The 21,534-nt window shown below is 39.2% G+C and overlaps 1 protein-coding gene across 1 annotated transcript in view; it reads left to right on the top strand.

Annotated features, from left to right (window-relative positions):
• brinp2 (bone morphogenetic protein/retinoic acid inducible neural-specific 2) overlaps nucleotides 1-21,534 on the top strand; it is a 139,559-nt gene that overhangs the window by 87,243 nt on the left and 30,782 nt on the right. Inside the window, exons 3-5 of the mRNA XM_058065287.1 lie at nucleotides 1,782-1,972; nucleotides 3,718-3,899; nucleotides 8,384-8,489. Of these exons, the coding sequence (XP_057921270.1) occupies nucleotides 1,782-1,972; nucleotides 3,718-3,899; nucleotides 8,384-8,489 (479 nt within the window). The remainder of the gene's footprint in view (nucleotides 1-1,781; nucleotides 1,973-3,717; nucleotides 3,900-8,383; nucleotides 8,490-21,534) is intronic.

The following is a 21,534-nucleotide window of genomic DNA, read 5'->3' as shown; positions in this document are numbered from 1 at the left end:
GGTTATAAGTAGAGCACAATATGCAAATGCTGGAAGGGGAAATGAGACAAAATGTGCTTAATTTATTGAAAATAACAATTAAACTGGGGCTGCACGGCAGTCAAGTGGTTAGCGCACAGGAGACCAGGGTTCAATTCCACCCTCGGCCATCTCTGTGTGGAGTTTGAATGTTCTTCCCGTGCATGTGTGGGTTTTCTCCGGGTACTCCGGTTTCCTCCCACATTCCAAAAACATGCTAGGTTAATTGGTGACTCCAAATTGTCCATAGGTATGAATGTGAGTGTGAATGGTTGTTTGTCTATATGTGCCCTGTTGTGATTGGCTGGCCACCAGTCCAGGGTGTACCCCGCCTCTTGCCCGAAGACAGTTGGGATAGGCTCCAGCACCCCCGCGAGGATAAGCGGTAGAAAATGAATGAACTTAAGAACAATTAAACTGAAATAGGCTGTTTATCAGCGGATCAAAAGTTTAAGACCATTGCTCAAAATAATTACAAAAAACTAACCAAACCAGAGCAAACATTTCTCAGCAGGACTCAGTAATGAGTAGCTCCACCGTTCTTGTTAATGACTTCAAAAATTGGTTTGGGCATGCTCGATGCGAGTGTTTCCAGGAGCCTATTGGAAACATTGCTACATTGCTCCAAGTGGTATCAACTCTCTGGAACTGATAGCCATTTTTATAATCCATCCCAAAATGTTCTCTGTGGGATTTAAATCTGGGGAACATGTTCCAAAAGAGTGATGTTATTCTCCCTGAAGAAGTCCTTGGTCAAGCCAGCATTGTCAACTGCAGCATTGTCCTGTTGAAAAACCCAGCTGTTACCACACAGACCAAGGCCCTCAGTCATTATAGGGAAGCCTGCTGCAACATCTGCACGCAACCAGGAGCTGTTTGGCCTTGCACCTGGAGGCGGGCTGAAAACAGACCGTTTTCACAGAAATGCAGCTGAATAGATGCAGATTCTGGAAGAACTAAAAGGCTTTCTGTGCTGGTTATTGCGTGTAGCTGCTCTATAGGAGTCCACAACTCAATAAAAAGGGCCCTAAAAATGGTACAAAAAAATAATAGGTCCCGGTTATTGTGTGTAGCTGTTCTATAGGAGTCCACAACTCAATAAAAAGGGCTCTAAATATGGTACAATAAATAATAGGTCCCGGTTATTGTGTGTAGCTGCTCTATAGGAGTCCATAACTCAATAAAAAGGGCTCTAAATATGGTACAAAAAATAATAGGTCCCGGTTATTGTGTGTAGCTGCTCTATAGGAGTCCACAACTCAATAAAAAGGGCCCTAAAATGGTACAAAAAATAATAGGTCCCGGTTATTGTGTGTAGCTGCTCTATAGGAGTCCACAACTCAATAAAAAGGGCCCTAAAAATTGTACAAAAAACAATTAAATTAAATTAAATACTTGTTTTATATTGCCTGTGATGAGTCAAGTGATGTAAACGATATTGAGCAGACACACGGATGTCAACTGTGAATTTTTTTATGTTAAAGTTGGCTGTTCTCTTTTATTTTACACAAACATGGGAATGATTTGTTGTTGTAACAGTTAAAATCTGAAAAAGATTAAAACTTCGAAAAGTTCATAACCTGTGTCAGACCACTTTTCTTTGTTGGAAGAGGAGGCAAAATGGTTCTTTGGGCTGCAAAAGGTTGCCGACCCCTAGACTAGGTCCTTTAGTTGACAGAATTTGAGACATGCTTTTAAAACGCCAGCGTCCACTGTGTGTCACTTGAGTGTGTATTCACCTTTTTATGGTTTTATATTGTCAGGGAATTCAGCCACTGGAAGGTGAACAGCCTTGCGACAGAGAAGAGAGACTTCTTCAAAGCGTCGTTGCCCTTAGCACCAGAGTTCCTACGCAACCTGCGGTTACTGGGGCGACGGCCGACCTCACAGCTAATCAACGAAAACCTCATCAAGAAGTATGGGACTCACTTTCTTGCATCTGCTACACTGGGAGGTAAGAACAAAGCGCAGAAGCTTTTACACTCAAATGAAAAAGTGTGCATTGATTTGGAACGGAAAATTCATATCACGCATTGAAATATGCACAACTTCTGCAGTGGGAATCAAGGAAAGAAGCACAAGCGTCCTGGGAATCATCACGTCTGAAACAGTGACAAATACAACGTCTAATCACAGCTTTTATACCGTGTTATCTTTCAATCAGCCCAACTTTTAACAAGCATTACTTGCTGTTAAAAAACGGACAGGCCAGAAGAGGACTAAAATTGACCTTTTTCTAAGCATATATCTGACTTCATTTAATTCCTTTTTGCCTCATCCCTCCTCTTAAAAGGTAGAAGTAACCCACAAAACAGAACTGCCTGCCGTATTGATCCTGTGCACCTCGCAAATCAAAGTGGATGCCTGCATCATCCATCCATTCCAAGTGACATCACTGCCAACGCTGGTCGTCATTTTGTATAAAATCACTTCAATGTTTCGTACATGTGGGCTTGGAGAAAATGGATCCAGACTATAAATAGTTTCAAGCATAAGTTTGATAAGAGCAATACAGAGAGATAGCCAAGACCGCAAGTATATTATGTTCAGTCAATGGAAATGTAAAGCAGACATGCGCAAATATGACTAATTAATTTCCAATTTTAAAAATACAGTTTACTGTAATTACATTACTAGTAGCCAGTAGCCATGTATACATGGACCCAAATATTCCAATTCCATTCAGGTTATTTGCTCAAACAGAAAGAATGTAACCTTTGTAAAGGGCAATGAGTTTTACCAGACATACTATTTTGTGTTCCAATAATTGGTGTTAAAGGTATTATCGAAGCGAAACAATTGATGACACATACAAGAATGTATTCATGCAGAACGCACATAAACAGAATCTGCTACATTCATTAGGTCTGACGTGGAAAGATAAGGTTGTTGTTTGATTGCCTTGTTTTCAACTACTTCATGTCTTCATGCAACACGACATGCATACAAATAATTTCAAAAACATGCATTGTTATTGGCTTTGATCTGCCAAACATTGTGTAAAGATGTGGTCATATTCAATGTGATGCCAGCCTCGAGTTAAAATGGCCGTTTTCACCCAGCAATACGGATGCAGTAGATAATTAAATTAAATGCCTCATCTCATTGCTGTACCATATTTAACTGTTACATTCATATTACAAATATGTAACTTTTTTCTTTACTCAATTATATATTATATAATTATATATTTAATTATATAATTTTATTTTTATATAGTCTAATATTTAACTTTTTTTCTTTACTCAATTATATATTATATAATTATATATTTAATTATATAATTTTATTTTTATATAGTCTTACTAATATTTAATTTTTTTCTTTACTCAATTATATATTATATAATTATATATTTAATAATATAATTTTATTTTTATATAATCTTTTTTTAGAAATACATGAAATATACTGAGTATTCTCTGCAAGTTTTGTCCTTTTGTTCAACCAAACGCAAATGTATAATTATATAATTTTATTTTTATATAGTCTTACTAATATTGTATTTTTTTCTTTACTCAATTATATATTATATAATTATATATTTAATTATATAATTGTATTTTTATATAATCTTTTTTTAGAAATACATGAAATATACTGAGTATTCTCTGCAAGTTTTGTCCTTTTGTTCAACCAACGCAAATGTATTATTATATGCAATTTTTTTTTTAAACTCACTTATTGTTTCTTCCTCAGGGGAGGAGTCTTTGACCATTTTCTTGGACAAACAAAAGCTGAATAAGAAGTCAGAAGGCAGCAACAACAGCACCGTGGTGTCTCTGGAGCTGCTACATCAGTTAGCCGCATCATACTTCACAGATCGAGAAAGCACCCTAAGGAGACTGCACCATCTCCAGATCGCCACTTCAGCTATTAAGGTATCCTTATTTAATGGACACTCACTGGCTGTTATACGTTATTTAACTTCAATCTATGATAATTAGGAATACGTTGGTGTCATCAAGATAAGCACATGGGTGTCTCTTTGGGACATACATGGGGAAAATAAGTGTCTCAATTTGTATGCCCCCACCAAAACAAAGATATGAACATTGCATCATGTTAATGGTAGATTTATTGTAACAGAGACACAGTATGTAAAAAAAACCAACAAAAAACAATATTTAAAAAAAAGTTCTAAATTACTGTTGGTTGCAATAGCTATATAGTATATGTCTCAAACAAAATCCAACCAAAATAATACATTAATTTGTATTTCATTAAGTGAAATAACTATTTGGTTGATTTGATTTGAAAGAGCATACTGCACTTCAGGTCTAAAGGGGCCTTTGGCTTGGTTACTCCAGGATCTTATTGCGCTTCTTCTTGAGTTGAGACACTCCTGTGTTGGCATGGTCATGTGTTTTGTCTTTTAAGAATTATCATCTTAAAAGAACCATCACCCATCTTCAATGTTTTGTCTGAGGCCAGGAGGTTCTCATGCAGAGCTTAAGAGCTTGTTGGAACCACACAGGTTTGAGAAGAAAGTGCCAATAAATCAAAACCACCAGGGGTTCTTCAGATTTAGGTTAGATATTTGTTTATGCCACACTTGTGAAAAATCATCAACACACTCACAGAATGTATTTTGTATTTTTTGTATATGTAATGGTACGTTTGTTCATAACATGATTCCTAAGTTTCACTTGATTTCCGACTCAGAAACCTACTCTTCAAAAAAATACAGCGGAGCTCAGCATTTGCAGGTTTTTTGTGGGTCTTTAAAAAAGTCCAATAGACAACTTTTGGTGTTCAAGGCCTTAAAAGTCTTAAATTGTTTGGAATTTTCCAAAAGGGAGGAATTACATTTAATATGGGAATTTACTGTGAAATCCAGAAATATGAGAAAAATTAAATGCAAAACAACAACGAAACAACAAACCTGCCAACAGACGGCCATTTTAACCCCTGAACTCGCCTGTGCATCTCGTCACTCTCAGGCACATTGGATCTCGTTGACTCCCGGTCCCCTGAAACAAGACACACCACACCAGCTAGCCCTGCAAACGTGCATTCCGTGATGTTTAAGGGTGACTGTTGTCACACATCAACCAACTCCAGCCACAGAACCCCCCCCCCCCCCCCCCCCCACCACCACCACACTATCCCTTAAAACACCATCATTAGCCTGCCACAGACAGCCAACAAGTCAAACAGAGTTGTGGTGACTCACAGAACTGACGCCACTCACCCGACCCTGATGAAGAGACACAAAAGCACGAGTACCCAAAGTGCGGCCCATGGCTCAATTGTCATTGGCCCAAGTCACAGTGCAGAAACAAAATTAAACAAAAGAAAAAAACAGCAAAAAAATCCTAAAAATAAAGCGTTAGAGTGATAAGGGTTGATAACCCAGTTAGCCAAGTTAGTGACAATACGGGTGAATGTTCTATGTACTACAGTAAACCTTGGATATATCGGATTCAATTGTTCCCACTGGTTTTGTCCGATATAAGCGAAATCCGTTATATGCGTATACCGGAAAATGTCCGTTTTATGCATATATCGGATTTATATCCGGTAAATGCGTAAATCGGATTTTATCCGTTATAAAAAGGCACTTCCTTGACTATGTTTCCAATGTACCTGGACTGGGCAATGAAAAGAGACGTAAGGTAATGAGAATTTAACTTTATTGGACTCTGAGCATAACAAATTGTTAATTAAGCTCGGCCCTGTTACGCCATCCGATATATGAGAGGGAAATTTAATGGAAATGCATTGGAACGGGACTGGAGATTTTGTCCGAAATAGGCGAAATCCGTTATAAAAAATCAGATATATGCAATGAATTTTTATTGGAAATGCATTACAGAAAAATCGGTTCTTTTTTATCTGTCCGTTGTGAGCGAATTTCCGATATATCCGAGTCCGATATATCCGAGGTTTACTGTCATATACCTAACCAAAAATAATTATTCTTATAAATTGTTCTCACTTTGACAAATACACTATACATGATTCTGTCAACTTGCCAATTGTGGCTCCAGAATACAGAATTCAGCAAAAGCATCCACCAGGGCACACAAACACATTGATGAATAATGAAAATAGATTAGTAAATATGAAAAAAAATGTCACTTTAAAAATTCTTAGTGCCTCCAAAAGTAGAGAGACAGGAGATGGTAGGGTAATATCCTTTACATTTGATCCCAATCTGTAAAAGGTAAATGATCTTGCACTTTTAGAGCTCTTTTCCACCTCCAAGCACATTACCTGCAGGTGTTGCAGTTCAGCCGTCCAATGAGACCGTGTGGACCGCATGGATCACAATGAGTGAGCGTTTGCGCCATGCTGGAAATGTGCGTTGCGCAAACTGATTTCAGCAGTCTTGCTAAGCTGGCATCTTTTAAGCTCTCCGGGATGCCGAGGGCACAGAAGAAGGAGTCGGCTGCATCTGCAGTTCAGAAGGCAGCAGATGCGGCTTGAGGGGCACAGCAGAGTCAGGCAAACCAGCTTTTTTATTCACGTTTTCAGTTAATAATGTGAGAAGACAAGAAAGAAATGTATTGTGAGATACAAAACATGAAGTGTGAATACCAGCACTTTAATATTAATGTTCTGGTAAAAAAAAAAAAAAAAAATCATATTAGCGTTGTTCAGTGTGAAATAAGCTATGAAAATAAATGTCACAAAAATGAGTAGCTCTTGGCCATTTTCATTTTGTAAAAGTAGCTCTCAGAAGAAAAAACCTTGGTTACCCCTAATATAGCCAGTAGTACATTTAAATATTTACAGTGCGTATATCGGTATTAGTATCTGCTGATTTTAATCATAGATTATGGGGATCAGTTTCGGCAGCATAAAACCCTGACCGGGACATCCCAAATATTTATTTATTCATCAACACAAACACACATGGAGAATAAAATAAAATCACTTCCGATAAATAATGGAAATTCAGGTTTAGATGTTCTTTATCAGCCAAGAGCATCTTCACACCAACACTAACTCACACATTTATGAGTCAGTAGATTATTTTACATATCCCTGATATCATGATCTCTGCTGTGCAAGCCACCTGCCATGTTGGCGATCTTCTGCCAGATCTGGTTGTCACCCATGAGGAAGCGACACTGAGTGGGATTGTACTTGACCTGTGTCCTTGCATGTCTGTAGGCACTGAGTGGGAGGCAGGAGTGAAACATTACAAATTCAAATTAACTTCAGTAGGAATATGCAGCAAATATTTCATGGACACAGTGGTGACCATGCGTTTGCGGAACATCCACCTGCTGTATAGTTTCACTAATGTCGGTACGGATAATTGTATATTATTGTTAACCCGTCACGTGAAGCCCCAGCCTGATGCAAAGTGGAGCAAAAAATGAATTAAATTGAATTTGGTGGACTATGAGAGCCATGGACTTTTTTTGCTCTGCTCATGTCAATTACATTTTAAGTATTGTTCCAGTAAAGGCTAAGAATTAATAGCAGCACAACAATAAATATCTTAGACTGCCATCAATGATGTCATAGAACTTGTGAGAATAGTCAAGCAGCTCAAATGGCAATCTGTAATATTCTCCGAAGGCATCCTCATTCTTTCAGGTCTTCAGGTTGTCTTAGAAAATGTTCCGGCTCACTTCTGAGCAGACTTCATCACTTCATGCTCAATGACGAGGACTCTAAGGACTCTAATCTGACTAGGTTGAACAGTCCTGGACTGCAGTGTTGGTGCAAGAGCCAAAGTATTTATCCTCTCCAGGTTGAGGCACGTCCAAAAAAGACTTTGCACTTTTGATGTGCCAAATGACAGTCGTTAAGATACAGTGGAGTGGGGCCTCTAAAGGCTAATGACAGTTGGGTGGAATCCCCTAGTTGGCGTTCCCGGTAACTATGGTCATGGTGTGTCCATGATCATTTTTAAGGCACTGTCCATTTGTCCATTTTATTGACACTTACTATGGTACCCATTATGTCATTGGATGGTCTTATCACCTCCTACTTCGGTACAAGGTACATTATTAAAAAAAAAAAAATTAAACTGTATTATGGAAAGCAGGAAGTGAACAAATGTAACAGTTACTGATTGTAAAAGTACCAGACAGAGGGGTAGGATTTAATAAGCTTTGCTTCTTCCTACTCCTTTTGGACATGTGGAACTGGGAACTGATTATGTGATGCACTCAATTGTAATCTGATGCATGTTCAAATGAAATAAAACCATTACCATTACCATTAAACTATACCCACTTGTTTATGTATTTTACAGAAGTCTAACTACAGAAATGTCTGACTATGTAGTTGACTTAACTGTCAAGTTCTTGTTATAAACTACACTGATACAGAGATATATCACACATTTGTTCACATTTGGTTCAGAATGATTTGCTAAATAGATGTCCTTCCTGTTTCCTAGGTAACAGAAACAAGGACGGGCCCTCTCGGCTGCAGTAACTACGACAGCTTGGACTCAGTGAGCTCAGTGTTGGTGCACAGTCCTGAAAATAAGATCCACTTAAAAGGTAGGATTGTGTAAGGCTCACACACTCACGCAGACGCATATGCAAACAAAGCATCACATATGCTTCTGAATCATCAGTCCAATGGGAAATTAAAACCAGATTGTAACCAGTAACATCAGCAGGTCAAAAAGAAAAGAAACAGGAGACCGGAATTGAGTCTGTAATTTGTGAGGGTGAAGCCAAGAGGAGAAGAATGCAGATTTAACTTGTACAAAACTTGAGATTTATTCAGTATTTTACAATAATAAGTTACTATATAGTGCTGACGGAACGTATACCGCCGGGTACGTGATGGACAGTTGGGGGAAGTGGAAGGTCATGTGCCTGGCTATTCTTTCCGTGGAGGACATCAAAGACGTCTACCTATTCGGAACCATAATAACAGGTCTGTTGTTGATTGGATTGGGTACTTTCCTGGTGTATCGCAGAATTTGTATGATGAAAGCAACGGATCGAGTTGGCCCACAGCTGCCCATATCGTGAATTATTCGGTGGGCAAAGCCGTTCACACTCTGACTGTGACTGCCAATCACAACAAAGATGCCATCTTGGAGAAGATTTCGGCTTTGCAAAGGCAGTTGATCAATTGGAAGACCAGAATGGACGCTATAGTAGCTCGGTCTATTAGAATGTGGCTGCCCAAACTAACCCAAACAATATTCTTAATCTGGATTTTGGCGTCCCCACCACGGTCGTGTTGTGAAAACAACTCCCAAGACACTCTGACCCTCCATTATTTCTTCACGGACACCAGTTGTTTCTCTTTTCTGGGCCCACCACGGACTTCTCCATGGCAACTAACTGCGGTGTATCACAATGACACCCTACGAACTGAGCTCCAGGTTTGGGCACCTGACGGGGGAAGCTTCACAGGCCACGCACTTATGCATCCAAAGACACAGATATGCATTGCACTCCCACCCCCATGACGGGGACCACGGTGGCTGCAGGTAGCCTGGCTGGCTGCTGCTCGATTCGGCTATTTTTCCCTTGGTTTTGCTGGTCTTGTGTCTATTGGTGTGAACAATGTTTTTTACTTGTTTTTTTTAACAGTGCCACACTGTGCTCCTTCATTTAGGAATCTAGTTTGGAGTGTGTTTCCTTCCTCTCTCCTAGTGTTGTGTCCCTTCTTCACCCCCTTCATCGCCCAATTATCCCGTCCTGTCACCCCTTGTCTCACTGCATAGTATGTTGTATATGTATGGACGGATGATTGCACTATTTAGCTTGTACTTCTGTATAAGTGACAAGAATAAACGGCTACCACAAATGAGGATAGGATCCTTTTTAATACAATTTTCTTAAAATTGCTGGCTCTCTATGTTTATTTTAACTTCTGTTCTTATTTTTGCATTTTGATGTTCTACTTAGAATCTGGTTACAATCCGAAAGCACAAGCCTTAAAATGTTGTTCAAGGTTTTCCATTTGAAATAAATAATAAACACACAGAAAGGAGCATCCCTAAAGAAAAACTCTCTGAAGGCACACCATTTCTCCTCCTAACTAAGTGACTGGCACACAAATATGCCACCTTCATCCACTAAAACACACACACACACATACACACACAGGGTAGGGTGTCCTGTGTTTGACCTGGATGAACCTTTACTTTACGCTGCAGTAGTTCATATGTCTGTTCTGCTTCACTGACTGGTCTCATGGGGTATTTGCTATCCTACCAGGCAGGAGATGAACCATGTCTTGCCACACTGACTCTATCCCAACCTGTTAAGTTACATATAACACCCAGGATGAATAAAATGACTCTTTATTGAAAATGATTAGTGTTGACCAAAACTCTGTATTGATCATCTGTACTGTATAATTTATGGTATGGTATGGTATAATGTGGTTTATTTGTTTCAGACATGCTTTATAAGTTACATGGTTTTTTGCACAATTGCACAAGTCAACATTTAGAAGTAGGAAGAAGCAGAGCTTATTTATTCCCAGCTCTTCTTCATTTATCGATTTATACATTTACACTGTAATTTTCAAATGTTTAAATGTTGACACTTGAAAGATTTAACTTGTTTACATTTTGTCATTTACTTTTCAAGGAAGAGATAAATACAAAAAGATAAATAAAATAAGTTCTGCATAAGGGGCGGCACGGTGGACTAGTGGTTAGCGCACAGACCTCACAGCTAGGAGACTAGGGTTCAATTCGACCCTCTCTGTGTGGAGTTTGCATGTTCTCCCCGTGCATGCGTGGGTTTTCTCCGGGTACTCCGGTTTCCTCCCACATTCCAAAAACATGCTAGGTTAATTGGCCACTCCAAATTGTCCATAGGTATGAATGTGAGTGTGAATGGTTGTTTGTCTATATGTGCCCTGTGATTGGCTGGCGACCAGTTCAGGGTGTACCCCGCCTCTCGCGTGAAGACAGCTGGGATAGGCTCCAGCACCCCCCACGACCCTCATAAGGAAAAGCGGTATAAAGTGAATGAATGAATGAATGAATGAAGTTCTGCATAACTCCATAAAATATTTTCTGTTTGGTATGATTCATAAAGCAGAAAAATACAAGATGTACTTTGTATATTGCAGCACTGGTGATTTAAATAATTGAGTGTGCTTCTCAGTCTACAATGCTAGGGGGCTGTCTGTTGCTAAAGCCTGCGTGATTGCTCAACTTTCTTTTGGCAACAATCACACTGCTAGACACCAACAAAAGGGAATATGGAAATACTGTTATCAACATCATTCAACTGACATTGTTTTTATCTCATTGTGATGAAAGCGGAACCACCATGTGTGAATATGTTATTTAGCCTCCATCTTACTAGTGTTGCTTGTGTTAAAGGAAATGCGAACAGGCTAAATTAAGGATAGCTTTCATGAAGAATAGGTTTGTAGGGATGGCAATGGCTTACTGGTGGTACTCTGTGGTACTCTTGTGGTTACTTCCATCTGATGGCACCTTGCAATGTGGCGGTTGCCGTATTGATGGTTGAGTGTCACCTTTGTCATATGATTTTGAGATTTGAATGGCAGTTGTAATTGAACCATCATATTTATGCATGGATCACACATTTTTGTCATCAAAATGCATCATAAGGTTCGAAGAACAGATAACCAGATAGCCCTGTCCTTGTGACCTTTCGGGTCTACACATGTGATACATATCTTAGAACTTGCAGAATTACTGTTCACTTTTAACAAATGTAAGAATATAAATCCAAATTACAAAGAATATGTAATACTGCAAGGGCTTCACGGTGGACGAGTGGTTAGCACAAAGACCTCACAGCTAAGAGACCAGGTTTCAATTCCACCCTTGGTTTGCACATTCTCCCCGTACATGCGTGGGTTTTCTCCAAAAACATGCAAGGTTAATTAGCAAATCCAAATTGTCCATAGGTATGAATGTGAGTGTGAATGGTTGTTTGTCTATATGTGCCCTGTGATTGGCTGGCCACCAGTCCAGGGTCAGTTGGGTTAGACCCTAATGAGAATAAAAAGTATTAAAAAAATGAATGAATGAATGTAATATTGTATATTCAAGCAAAGTTGATAAATCATGTCAGGGACTTTCTGTCACGGTCGGTCTCGAGAGCTTTACAGTTCGACCCCAGGATGCAGAGAACAGGACCAAGTGCAGGTAAATAATATTTATTCTGTGCAATAACAGCAACAGAAGAACAAAGCAACTCAGGGATTGACTGACAAACGATAATGATCCAACAAAGGGAGAAGCACACACCTGAACTAAATAAAGAGGACAAATTAGGGACAGCTGTGGGTGTCCATGGCAACGAAGGCAGAGGAGGCAAAACAGGAAGTCAAATACAAAATAAGAGTGTCCAAAAAGGAAACCAAAGCCCAGACAGGGAACATAGACAAACTGTCACGCAGGAACCCACACAGGGCGTGACACTTTCACTCCCATCATACCGCCAAACATTTGGGTACTTCATGCTCCTGCACAGAAACCAGCCTTTGACAAAATGACTGGAGCAGGTGGAGCATCATCTAAACCAGATGGTTCAGATTCACAAGCGCTTCTGGAAATGTTAGCTTTCTATTGATCATGATAAGTTTGCTGCTGATTAGAAAGACGCAAACAAGAGCACATTGTGCGCTTGATTGGTTGTTACGTGCCAGAAATTCCCATCAGACATTTGCATAAAGATCAGAAATTGACAAACTCGCTAGCTAGTGACCAGAAAGACCAATTAGTAGCTCTGTCCTTTGACAAAAACAGGTCATTGATGTGGGGGCCTGCACACTCAATGAACAAAAACTAGAGAAAGATAATGGAACTAGTCATAAGAACAGCCTTTAACGGAACGACTGAAGCAAGCAGAGCATCACGTGGACAATATTGATCACAATAAGGTTGCCTCAGCAAGTAGTGATACGTCTGTTTAGGTTCAGGTTGCACTGTGTTCATCTTCAAGCAGCCGGCTGATGACCACAGGGAATGAATAATATACATCAAGGTTTTTCAATTGCATTTTAATATTACGTTTGTTTCTTCCTTCACAAGCATAACATATTTGGGAATGTAGGAGACTTACATTTTACATCTTAAAATTATTATTATACCTAATACACCCAGATACACATAGATACCATGTGTTAATTCTTGTATTTTTTATGCGACAGAAAAAACAAAAGAAAACATGGTCTAAGCCGTATTCGGCAAACAGCATCCATAAAAAGAAAAAGAAGAAAATCGATATCCCATGATGAATAATCCACTAGTGTGAAAATAGGATGATAATAGTCATGCAGTGCACCATTACATTTGTAAAGCTGTAATGTCACAGTTATTATTTCTGATTATTGACTGGTATGTGAAGGCTGTCATTTGTTATGTGGAATTTATTTTCACGGATGGTAAGAATGGGTTTTCTGTCATAAATACCCTGTTCAAACGATATTTATTTTATGACATTATCTGACCCCATAAGAATTCAGAAACATTCCAAATCAAATGATGGTGGCTACAGCAGATTAAAAGTGAATCATGTGTTGTGATTGTTACTGCTAAATGTATTCTTAATTTAGTACTTTTTTGTGTTGCACAAAGAGTACCGTATTTTCCGCACTATACGGCGCACCGTGTTATAAGGCGCACCTTCAATGAATGATATATTTTAAAACTTTTTCCATACATAAGGCGCACCGCATTATAAGGCGCTACAGTAGAGGCTGTAGTTACGTTATGCAACCATTAGATGGTGCCGCGCTAAAGGGAATGTCAACAAAACAGTCAGATAGGTCAGTCAAACTTTATTAATAGATAACAAACAAGCTTTCCACAACTCCATTCACTCCCAAAATGAATAAACAGCTGTTTTATTATTTTCTCTGAGGTAAAGCCATCTCGCTTTATTGCCACGGAAACTTTGTTTAGTCTTCTTTACTTGGCGCAGCTCATCCTCATGCTTCCTCCACTTCCGCACCATCGATTCATTAATGTTAAACTCTCTTGCTGCTGCTCTATTTCCGTGTTCTACTGCGTGACTGATCGCCTTGAGTTTAAACTCTGCGTTGTAAGCGTGTCTCTTAATAGGAGCCATTTCAGGGTCTTTATACAAACGCACAAATGAAAGTGAATCGTTGTTTAATATTTCCCGGTATGCACAGTGCACTTCTTCTTCTACGGGAAAAATTGAGTCGGTGGCTGCTTACCGTAAGTTGCGAGACCTGTCGCGGCTCAATATTGATCCATATATAAGGCGCACCGGATTATAAGGCGCATAGTCAGCTTTTTAAAAAAAAATCAGATTTTAGGTGCGCCTTATAGTGCGGAAAATACGGTAACTATTATGCTAATTTTTTAAACCCTAACTCCTACAAACTTTCCAGTTTTTCCAGAATCTGCACCTATTCAGCTGTGTTTCTTTGGAATTTGTGCTTTCTTATGAAAACGGTTTGTTTTAATTCATCCCACCCACGGCCCGCCTCCAAGCATCGCCACTTCGCTGTGGTTGGTCACACTTCAAAGTGCTGAAAAGGACTTCTGTACTTTATAGTACAATTAGAGACTGAACAGTCGAAAGTTTAGAAAGAAGTTCGAAAGAAGAAGTTATTTACAAGACGTATCTCAATAGAATTTTAGATTTTCTACTACATCAGTAACGTGTAATGTGATCAGGACTAATAGTGTTCAAAGAACTCGGGTAAAGCCGCTAATTGTGGTGGGAAACGGCTATTCGCAACTCGGCTCCCTGTATGCACACTCTATAATGCTACACAGACAACCGCTTTTTGCTGCATGACTTACACAAAATAAACACAGTAAGGACACTTCTTCATTGTTACTCACTGCTTGTTCTTCTGACTCTTCCACATGACTAAGTAATGTTGGAAAGGGGTAGGGCTTCAGCAAGTTTGTGGGCTAGTCCAGCTGCATAGTGGCCCATGTTTGCTAAATAGTCCAGTGTGAAATGATGTGGACAAATTAAAATGTAAGAAGTAAACAAATGTGGCTTTCCCTTACAAGCCATCACTAACAAAGTTAACACAGAAAAAGAGCACAAAGTTTATCTGGCTGACAACAACGCCCAAATAAGGAAGTCTGGTCCTCTGTGACATCACAAAGGGGTAGTTTTGCCAGAACACCTCATTATCTGAAACTGTCATGGTCTAACATGAGAATAAAACATTCTAACTACATTTATAGGTCAGAAAAGTGGAAAAAGCATAATAGGTCCCCTTCAAATCAAACTCAAAATTCAAATTTATTAAAAATCATTGAACTCTATTTCCATACAAAGCATGTTTTTAATGATTTAGATATAATATCTTGCATGAGAGTTGAAGATATTTTACGTTAAACTCATTCTACTGTACTGTAGCTAAATAAATGTCAACCTCCTTATCTTCTATTTTAATTTCCCATCCCTCCCATTGTAACATGATGAACCACTCCAACTACACAGTCTCTGTTCCAGTGATAAATCATAAGAGAGAAAAGAATATGAGTGTTACATCATGTCGTGGCAAACATTTTAAAGCTCTTTGTTGCTGACTCCCCAGGCAAGAAAAAGAACATTACCTTTGTATTTTCTATTCCCTATGTGATCACACTGCATTCTTCTCACTTTTCTGATCTCCACCTCTGATTGTATGCCTATTTGTTGTATACCTTGAGGGTTTGTGTGATATGTTTGATGTGTGTGATCACTGCTGCTTTGGTACAGTGGGGCAGTGGTTCTCTCATCACAAATGAATGCTTGACTTTATGGTACATTTTTTTGTATGTGTCTGTACAGATCTTTCCTTGCTACATCGCAGTTCAAGCATCGCAACTTTACTCTATTGTGTTTTTTCAAAGTTAATTCATAAAGGATCATTATTTTGTGGTTGAATACAGCCTTTTATTAGTAAAAAAAAAAATTGGCATGTTCTCCCCGTGCATGCGTGGGTTTTTTCCGGGTACTCCGGTTTCCTCCCACATTCCAAAAACATGCTAGGTTAATTGGCGACTCCAAATTGTCCATAGGTATGAATGTGAGTGTGAATGGTTGTTTGTCTATATGTGCCCTGTGATTGGCTGGCCACCAGTCCAGGGTGTACCCCGCCTCTCGCCCGAAGACAGCTGGGATAGGCTCCAGCACCCCCCGTGAACCTCGTGAGGGAAAGCGGTAGAAAATGAATGAATGAATAATGCCATTTTAGTAGCACAACATTTTAATCTTAAAGGAGACCTATTGGGCTCATTTTCAGCCCTTTGTATTGACTTGTGGACTCCTATAGAGCAGCTCCACACAATAACTCATAGAGAAAGCTGAATAGAAAATGAATGAATGAATGAATGGCCTAAATGATGCATTTTCAAATGAACAAAAATATAAATATAAGACATTCAGTGGTGTACAACGATATCTGTGACGGGGCCTGGGAAGTGACGTGTGTCGTGTCAGCGAGCTATAGCTGACTGTGGTTAGCAGAGGTTAGCATGGTTAGCATGGTTAGAGTGCGAGTGACTGGCAGGAGCTGTGTGAATGTTTATTGCATATGTGTTTTCTGCTTGTTAATAAAGCCGTTAAAGTGCATCACAGGCAGTGGAATTACAATAGTATTCTACACTGGTTCTGCTGTGTATGATAAGACAATAGCCGCCACAGGAATTACACTGTCAAAAAATATACATGCTGGTTCAAATGGTTACATTAAATAGTGGTCGCTGTGATTGTTTACTAGATTGAAATATGCCTGACACACTGAAAAACCTTGCCTTTGAGGTTTTGGTGACGTGTGTGCATTGTGCAAATTACCACTGCACAGGGCGCGCTTCGCCTGCGCCAAGAATAAACCAGTTTGGATTCTGGCGAGGTTTCAGCACACCTTCTGCGCACTGTTTTGTCACTAAATCTTTACTGTGCCAACCTGAACACTTTTTCTTTCGGGCAGATTACCAAATTGGCTGTGCACAGAGGTGCGCTGGATGACATTAGCACTGCACGGGGTGCGCCAATCTCAGCCACCAACATAGAACCCACTGTCTCTATGCTTGACCCTGAAGAAGAGGATGAAGAAGCAAGTGAAGAAGAAACAGAAAAACTTAAACATGCTTCAATTTGCCATCCTTAGACCCTAAACTGAAAGTTTGAAATGTTCTCCAAAACTTCTGTGGAATCTGCAACCAAATTGGCTGCGCACAGTGGTGCGCCGGATGACATTAGCACTGAAGAAGATGATGAAGAAACAGAAAAACTTCAACATGCTTCAATTTGCCATCCTTCCACCCTAAACTGAAAGTTTAAAATGTTCTCCAAAACTTCTGCAGAATCTGCAAAGCTGCGCCTCCAATAGTGCGTTTGAAATGAAAAGAGGGACCCCTGACATGGTTAACCGTGTGGAGGAGGTAGCGAGCAGGGGGGGGGGGGGGGGGGGGGGCGACTTGTATAAGTGTCCCAAATAACACGCTGGATTGAATTAAGCGGTGAACTAAATCTTCACGTTTTTTTTTTTTTTTTTTTGGAACACCACCTCTGTTCATATGTGAAGCAAATACAATTCTCACACCCTACCTGCTCTCCTTCAGCAAGCAGGGCCCCCCTCCATCGTCACACTGCTATCAGAAGGGATAATACATAACGTGCTTGACAGATGGAGGCGACGCCTCAAAGGATGTCATTGCAAAAAAACAATAAAACAAAACCAGCACAATAAACTTAAATAAATAATAAACTAACCTGAAAATAAAAAAAAAAACCAAAAAAACATATAGAAACCAGAAGTTGACAGATTAAGTATTTTATATATTATCTATATTGCTACATATTCACATTGTTGTGAATATTGTTCACATACAACACAGAACAGCAGCTTAAACATTAACTATTGGCTTCTACCAATCAATCTGTTATAGTTTGCTTTATTGACAGTAAAGCAGCTTTCATTTCAGTCTTCTTTTGGAGATGTTAAAAAAAAAAAAGATAAGTTGTCTGTCACCTTTTGCACTGACTCCACTGGGATTTTGCTTCAGATTCATCTGAGGCTTTTTATGTTTTCATGCAATTCGTCTTCACTGGCAGAGCATTTTTTTAGACTTAGACTAGACAGACTTTATTGATCCAGGAGGGAAATTGTTCGGCCGCAGTATAAGCTAGAAAAGATGAAAACTAGGTATCCGGTACTTTATTTTATAAAATAAATAATAATAAAATAATATAAATAATATAATAATAATAAAAAATAATATAAACAATAAATAATAAATAATAAATAATTATATATAATAAAAATATATATAATAAAAATATATATAATAAAAAAATATATATAATAAGATATATATAATAAACATAAATAAATAATTAAAATAATAAAAAGCAGTACAATATCAATAAAACAACAGAATATTAGACACATTGGCTATACAGGATTTGCTGGCGCCTGTGAGAGGGGCTGAGCTGTCAACTATTAGACGTGGATAGACGTGGAAGACCCATTTAGTCTCCCATTCGTCAAGTCTTCAACTATCACCCCCGGCACCACCGATAGAGGAAGATGAGGATATTGAGACTGAATGAGCCGTATTCTATGCTTCCATTGCTGAGGCAGCTAATGGAAACTGCGGCTGTGCCCATTGTGGCGGCAAACCTCCGAACCCCTTCCTCAACCCGAAGGCGTATGGAAATTACTCCTCTTGTTTACCAGCGATGATGCCAACACAGACGCCACAAGCGGGGGGGCTATTAATAAAAAGTTGGTTTCTAGACTTTTGGGGTTTTTATAAATAAATCATCAGCAGATCATAGGGTGGTTTCAGCGAAAAGACCTGATTAGGGATAAACCAGTACACCACTAAGTCTGTATCTGTTACAGAACAAGTTTAACAAGTAACTTTAGATGTCAACCAAAATAGAGGCGAGCTGAAGAAAAACTAATAAAATGGAAGAATTGTGCTAAACGCTGATCCGTAAATACATAATGAGCATTTTCATTGAACACAAATACGGATAATGACGAGATATACTTGTTTCTTACTTGTATCCGTATTTGTACTCGTTTATCACGAGTATCCGGCTCATCACTATAAAAATATATTTTGACAATAAAATAACTACATTTATTTACAGATGTTTGCATGTACTTGCATGTACTACTTAAATTTATATTCATTCATTCATTTTCTACTGTTTATCCTCACGAGGGTCGTGGTGGTGCTGGAGCCTGTCCCAGCTGTCTTCGAGCGAGAGGCGGGGTACACCCTGGACTGGTGGCCAGCCAATCACAGGGCACATATAGACAAACAACCATTCACACTCACATTCATACCTATGGACAATTTGGAGTGGCCAATGAACCTAGCATGTTTTTGGAATGTGGGAGGAAACCGGAGTACCCGGAGAAAACCCACGCATGCACAGGGAGAACATGCAAACTCCACACAGAAATGGCCGAGGGTGGAATTGAACCCTGGTCTCACGCTAACCACTCGAACACCGTGCAGCCCCTTACATTTATATGTGTGTGTAACAGTATAGACGTCTGTGTGCAGGGTACGCATAATATCTATAAGCGCTTGTGTGTAACAATTTACCGATGTGTGCATGGGTGTGTTAGTATATACTCAAGAGTATTTTAGTTTAATATGCTAAGCCATGTAGCAATCTTGTGCGTGCAGGAACTGCACTACATTTCGGTTTGACTTATTTGACGCCTCTGTGCACAGACCCTGCTGGCTTCTTTCTGGTGCGTTTGTGGGCGTGATCCGGTGTAGCACCAAATGACACAACAAAGCTAAGCACTAGCTCGTTACTATTGTCAATACCAACTGCGTCACCTACGTCATGCCTTCACCAACGTCACCTCTATTTGTTCGCGATTGCAAATAATCCACAACCAAATTTCTTACCAAATGACTTTCTTTCCTAATGGGAAAATTATTATGTCAAATATTTATGGTTTCAATGACTTTATTGATATGCTGAACATGAAACAAATGAACCAAAAACAAAGCCCCATCTTGTTTAACAAAAAGCTCCAATCTGTGTGAATTATTTACAAATGTCCAACTATTGACAGTGAAACAACACAACATGACACAATCAAATCTAAATTAAAATGTAAAATGCAAAACTACAAGAAAAACAATCATCCTGGTAACAGTTTTTGCATGTACAGTCATGATGTGCTATATATATCACTATATTGACACTTACTATGGTACCCATTATGTCATTGCATGGTCATATCACCTCGTACTTTGGTACGAGGTGCATTATTAAAAAAAACCAAAACAAAAACTTAAACTGTATTATGGAAAGCAGGAAGTGAACAAATGTAACAGTGACTGATTAAAAAAGTACCAGATGGAGGGGTAGGATTTAATAAGCTTTGCTTCTTCCTACTCCTTTTGGACATGTGGAACTGGGAACTGATTATGGGATGCATTCAATTGTAATCTGATGCATGCATTACCATTACCAAATTACCTGTATTTTTATTTATGCTGGATTTCCTCATGTACAGTCCATCGCCATTTCCCTCTGTCAGCACTCAATTCACCAACTTCTGTCTTCTTCATATCCAAGCTGTTGCTGCTGATTGGAGGAAAATGTAACTGTTGCCTCCTCCAGCGGGACAAAAATACATTGCCTACAAGTCTGAAATTCCCAAACAAGATGCATAAGACTTTGATCTGTAGCTCCCGCAATAAAAAAAAGCAAAAAGATGTTGATGTCTTTGGCAGGCAACGTTACTTTTTGAAAAGACGTCTATGGACATCTTTGTCAGTTCTAGACTCAAGTGTCAACATCATCTTGAAAATATGACAGTCCTAAAACACAGCACTTTGAGGATTTCACAGTTCACAGTCATGAATGTGACGGCATTTTATTTTACACAGAAACGACACCATTGCTCCAAGCTGCTTGATGGTCGCCTTGGAGGGCATCAAATCTTGTGACATGTCTGCCCTCAAAGAAGCGCACTACACACAGTTATAGATTTCTGTGACAAATCCATCTGTCACCAGCAGTCTGTCCACGGACAGAGAATCCCAAGTGTAATGTCCTGCAGGGTGAAAGGTCTGTAAAGCTCTCCATTTTAGTGTCCAGAAATCACCTTGAGTGCATCCTCTGCACACCAACAGTCATAGTCAACCTTTTGAGCAATGCAACATGACAAATGATTTAATAATTTCTTATCTGTGTCGCTTCTGGCATCAAAGTCCTTAAACGAAAGCATGTAAGGAGAGAGGTTGATGGACAAAATAGGGCGAGTCCTCGTGCCAGAGGGAAATTGCCTTTTAAAATGGTATGCCAAAAGCTTAAGCCTGCAATCCACTAAGGAGGTTCTATTTATGCCTGCAGTTTTTCCCTGCATTCTGCATACAATCATCAAATCACACAAAGCGAAGAGGAAAGCTCAAAACAAGCCAAAAAAACACAACACACACACATTGCATGAACTGTCAATTCACTGTCTGTAAGGCTGTTTAAATCAGATCTTACTGAACATTACTGTCCACACTGTCATTTGCAAGTTGACATAGTTTGCATGTTTGTGTGTCGTCTGATCATCAGAAAGTGCTGCAAAACATGGACACGCTGACACATTGTTGCTTTTGTTTTA

The sequence above is a fragment of the Doryrhamphus excisus genome, chromosome 1, assembly GCF_030265055.1.
Source record: "Doryrhamphus excisus isolate RoL2022-K1 chromosome 1, RoL_Dexc_1.0, whole genome shotgun sequence".
NCBI classification, from domain to species: Eukaryota; Metazoa; Chordata; class Actinopteri; order Syngnathiformes; family Syngnathidae; genus Doryrhamphus; species Doryrhamphus excisus.
This window is presented reverse-complemented; position numbering and strand designations above follow the sequence as displayed.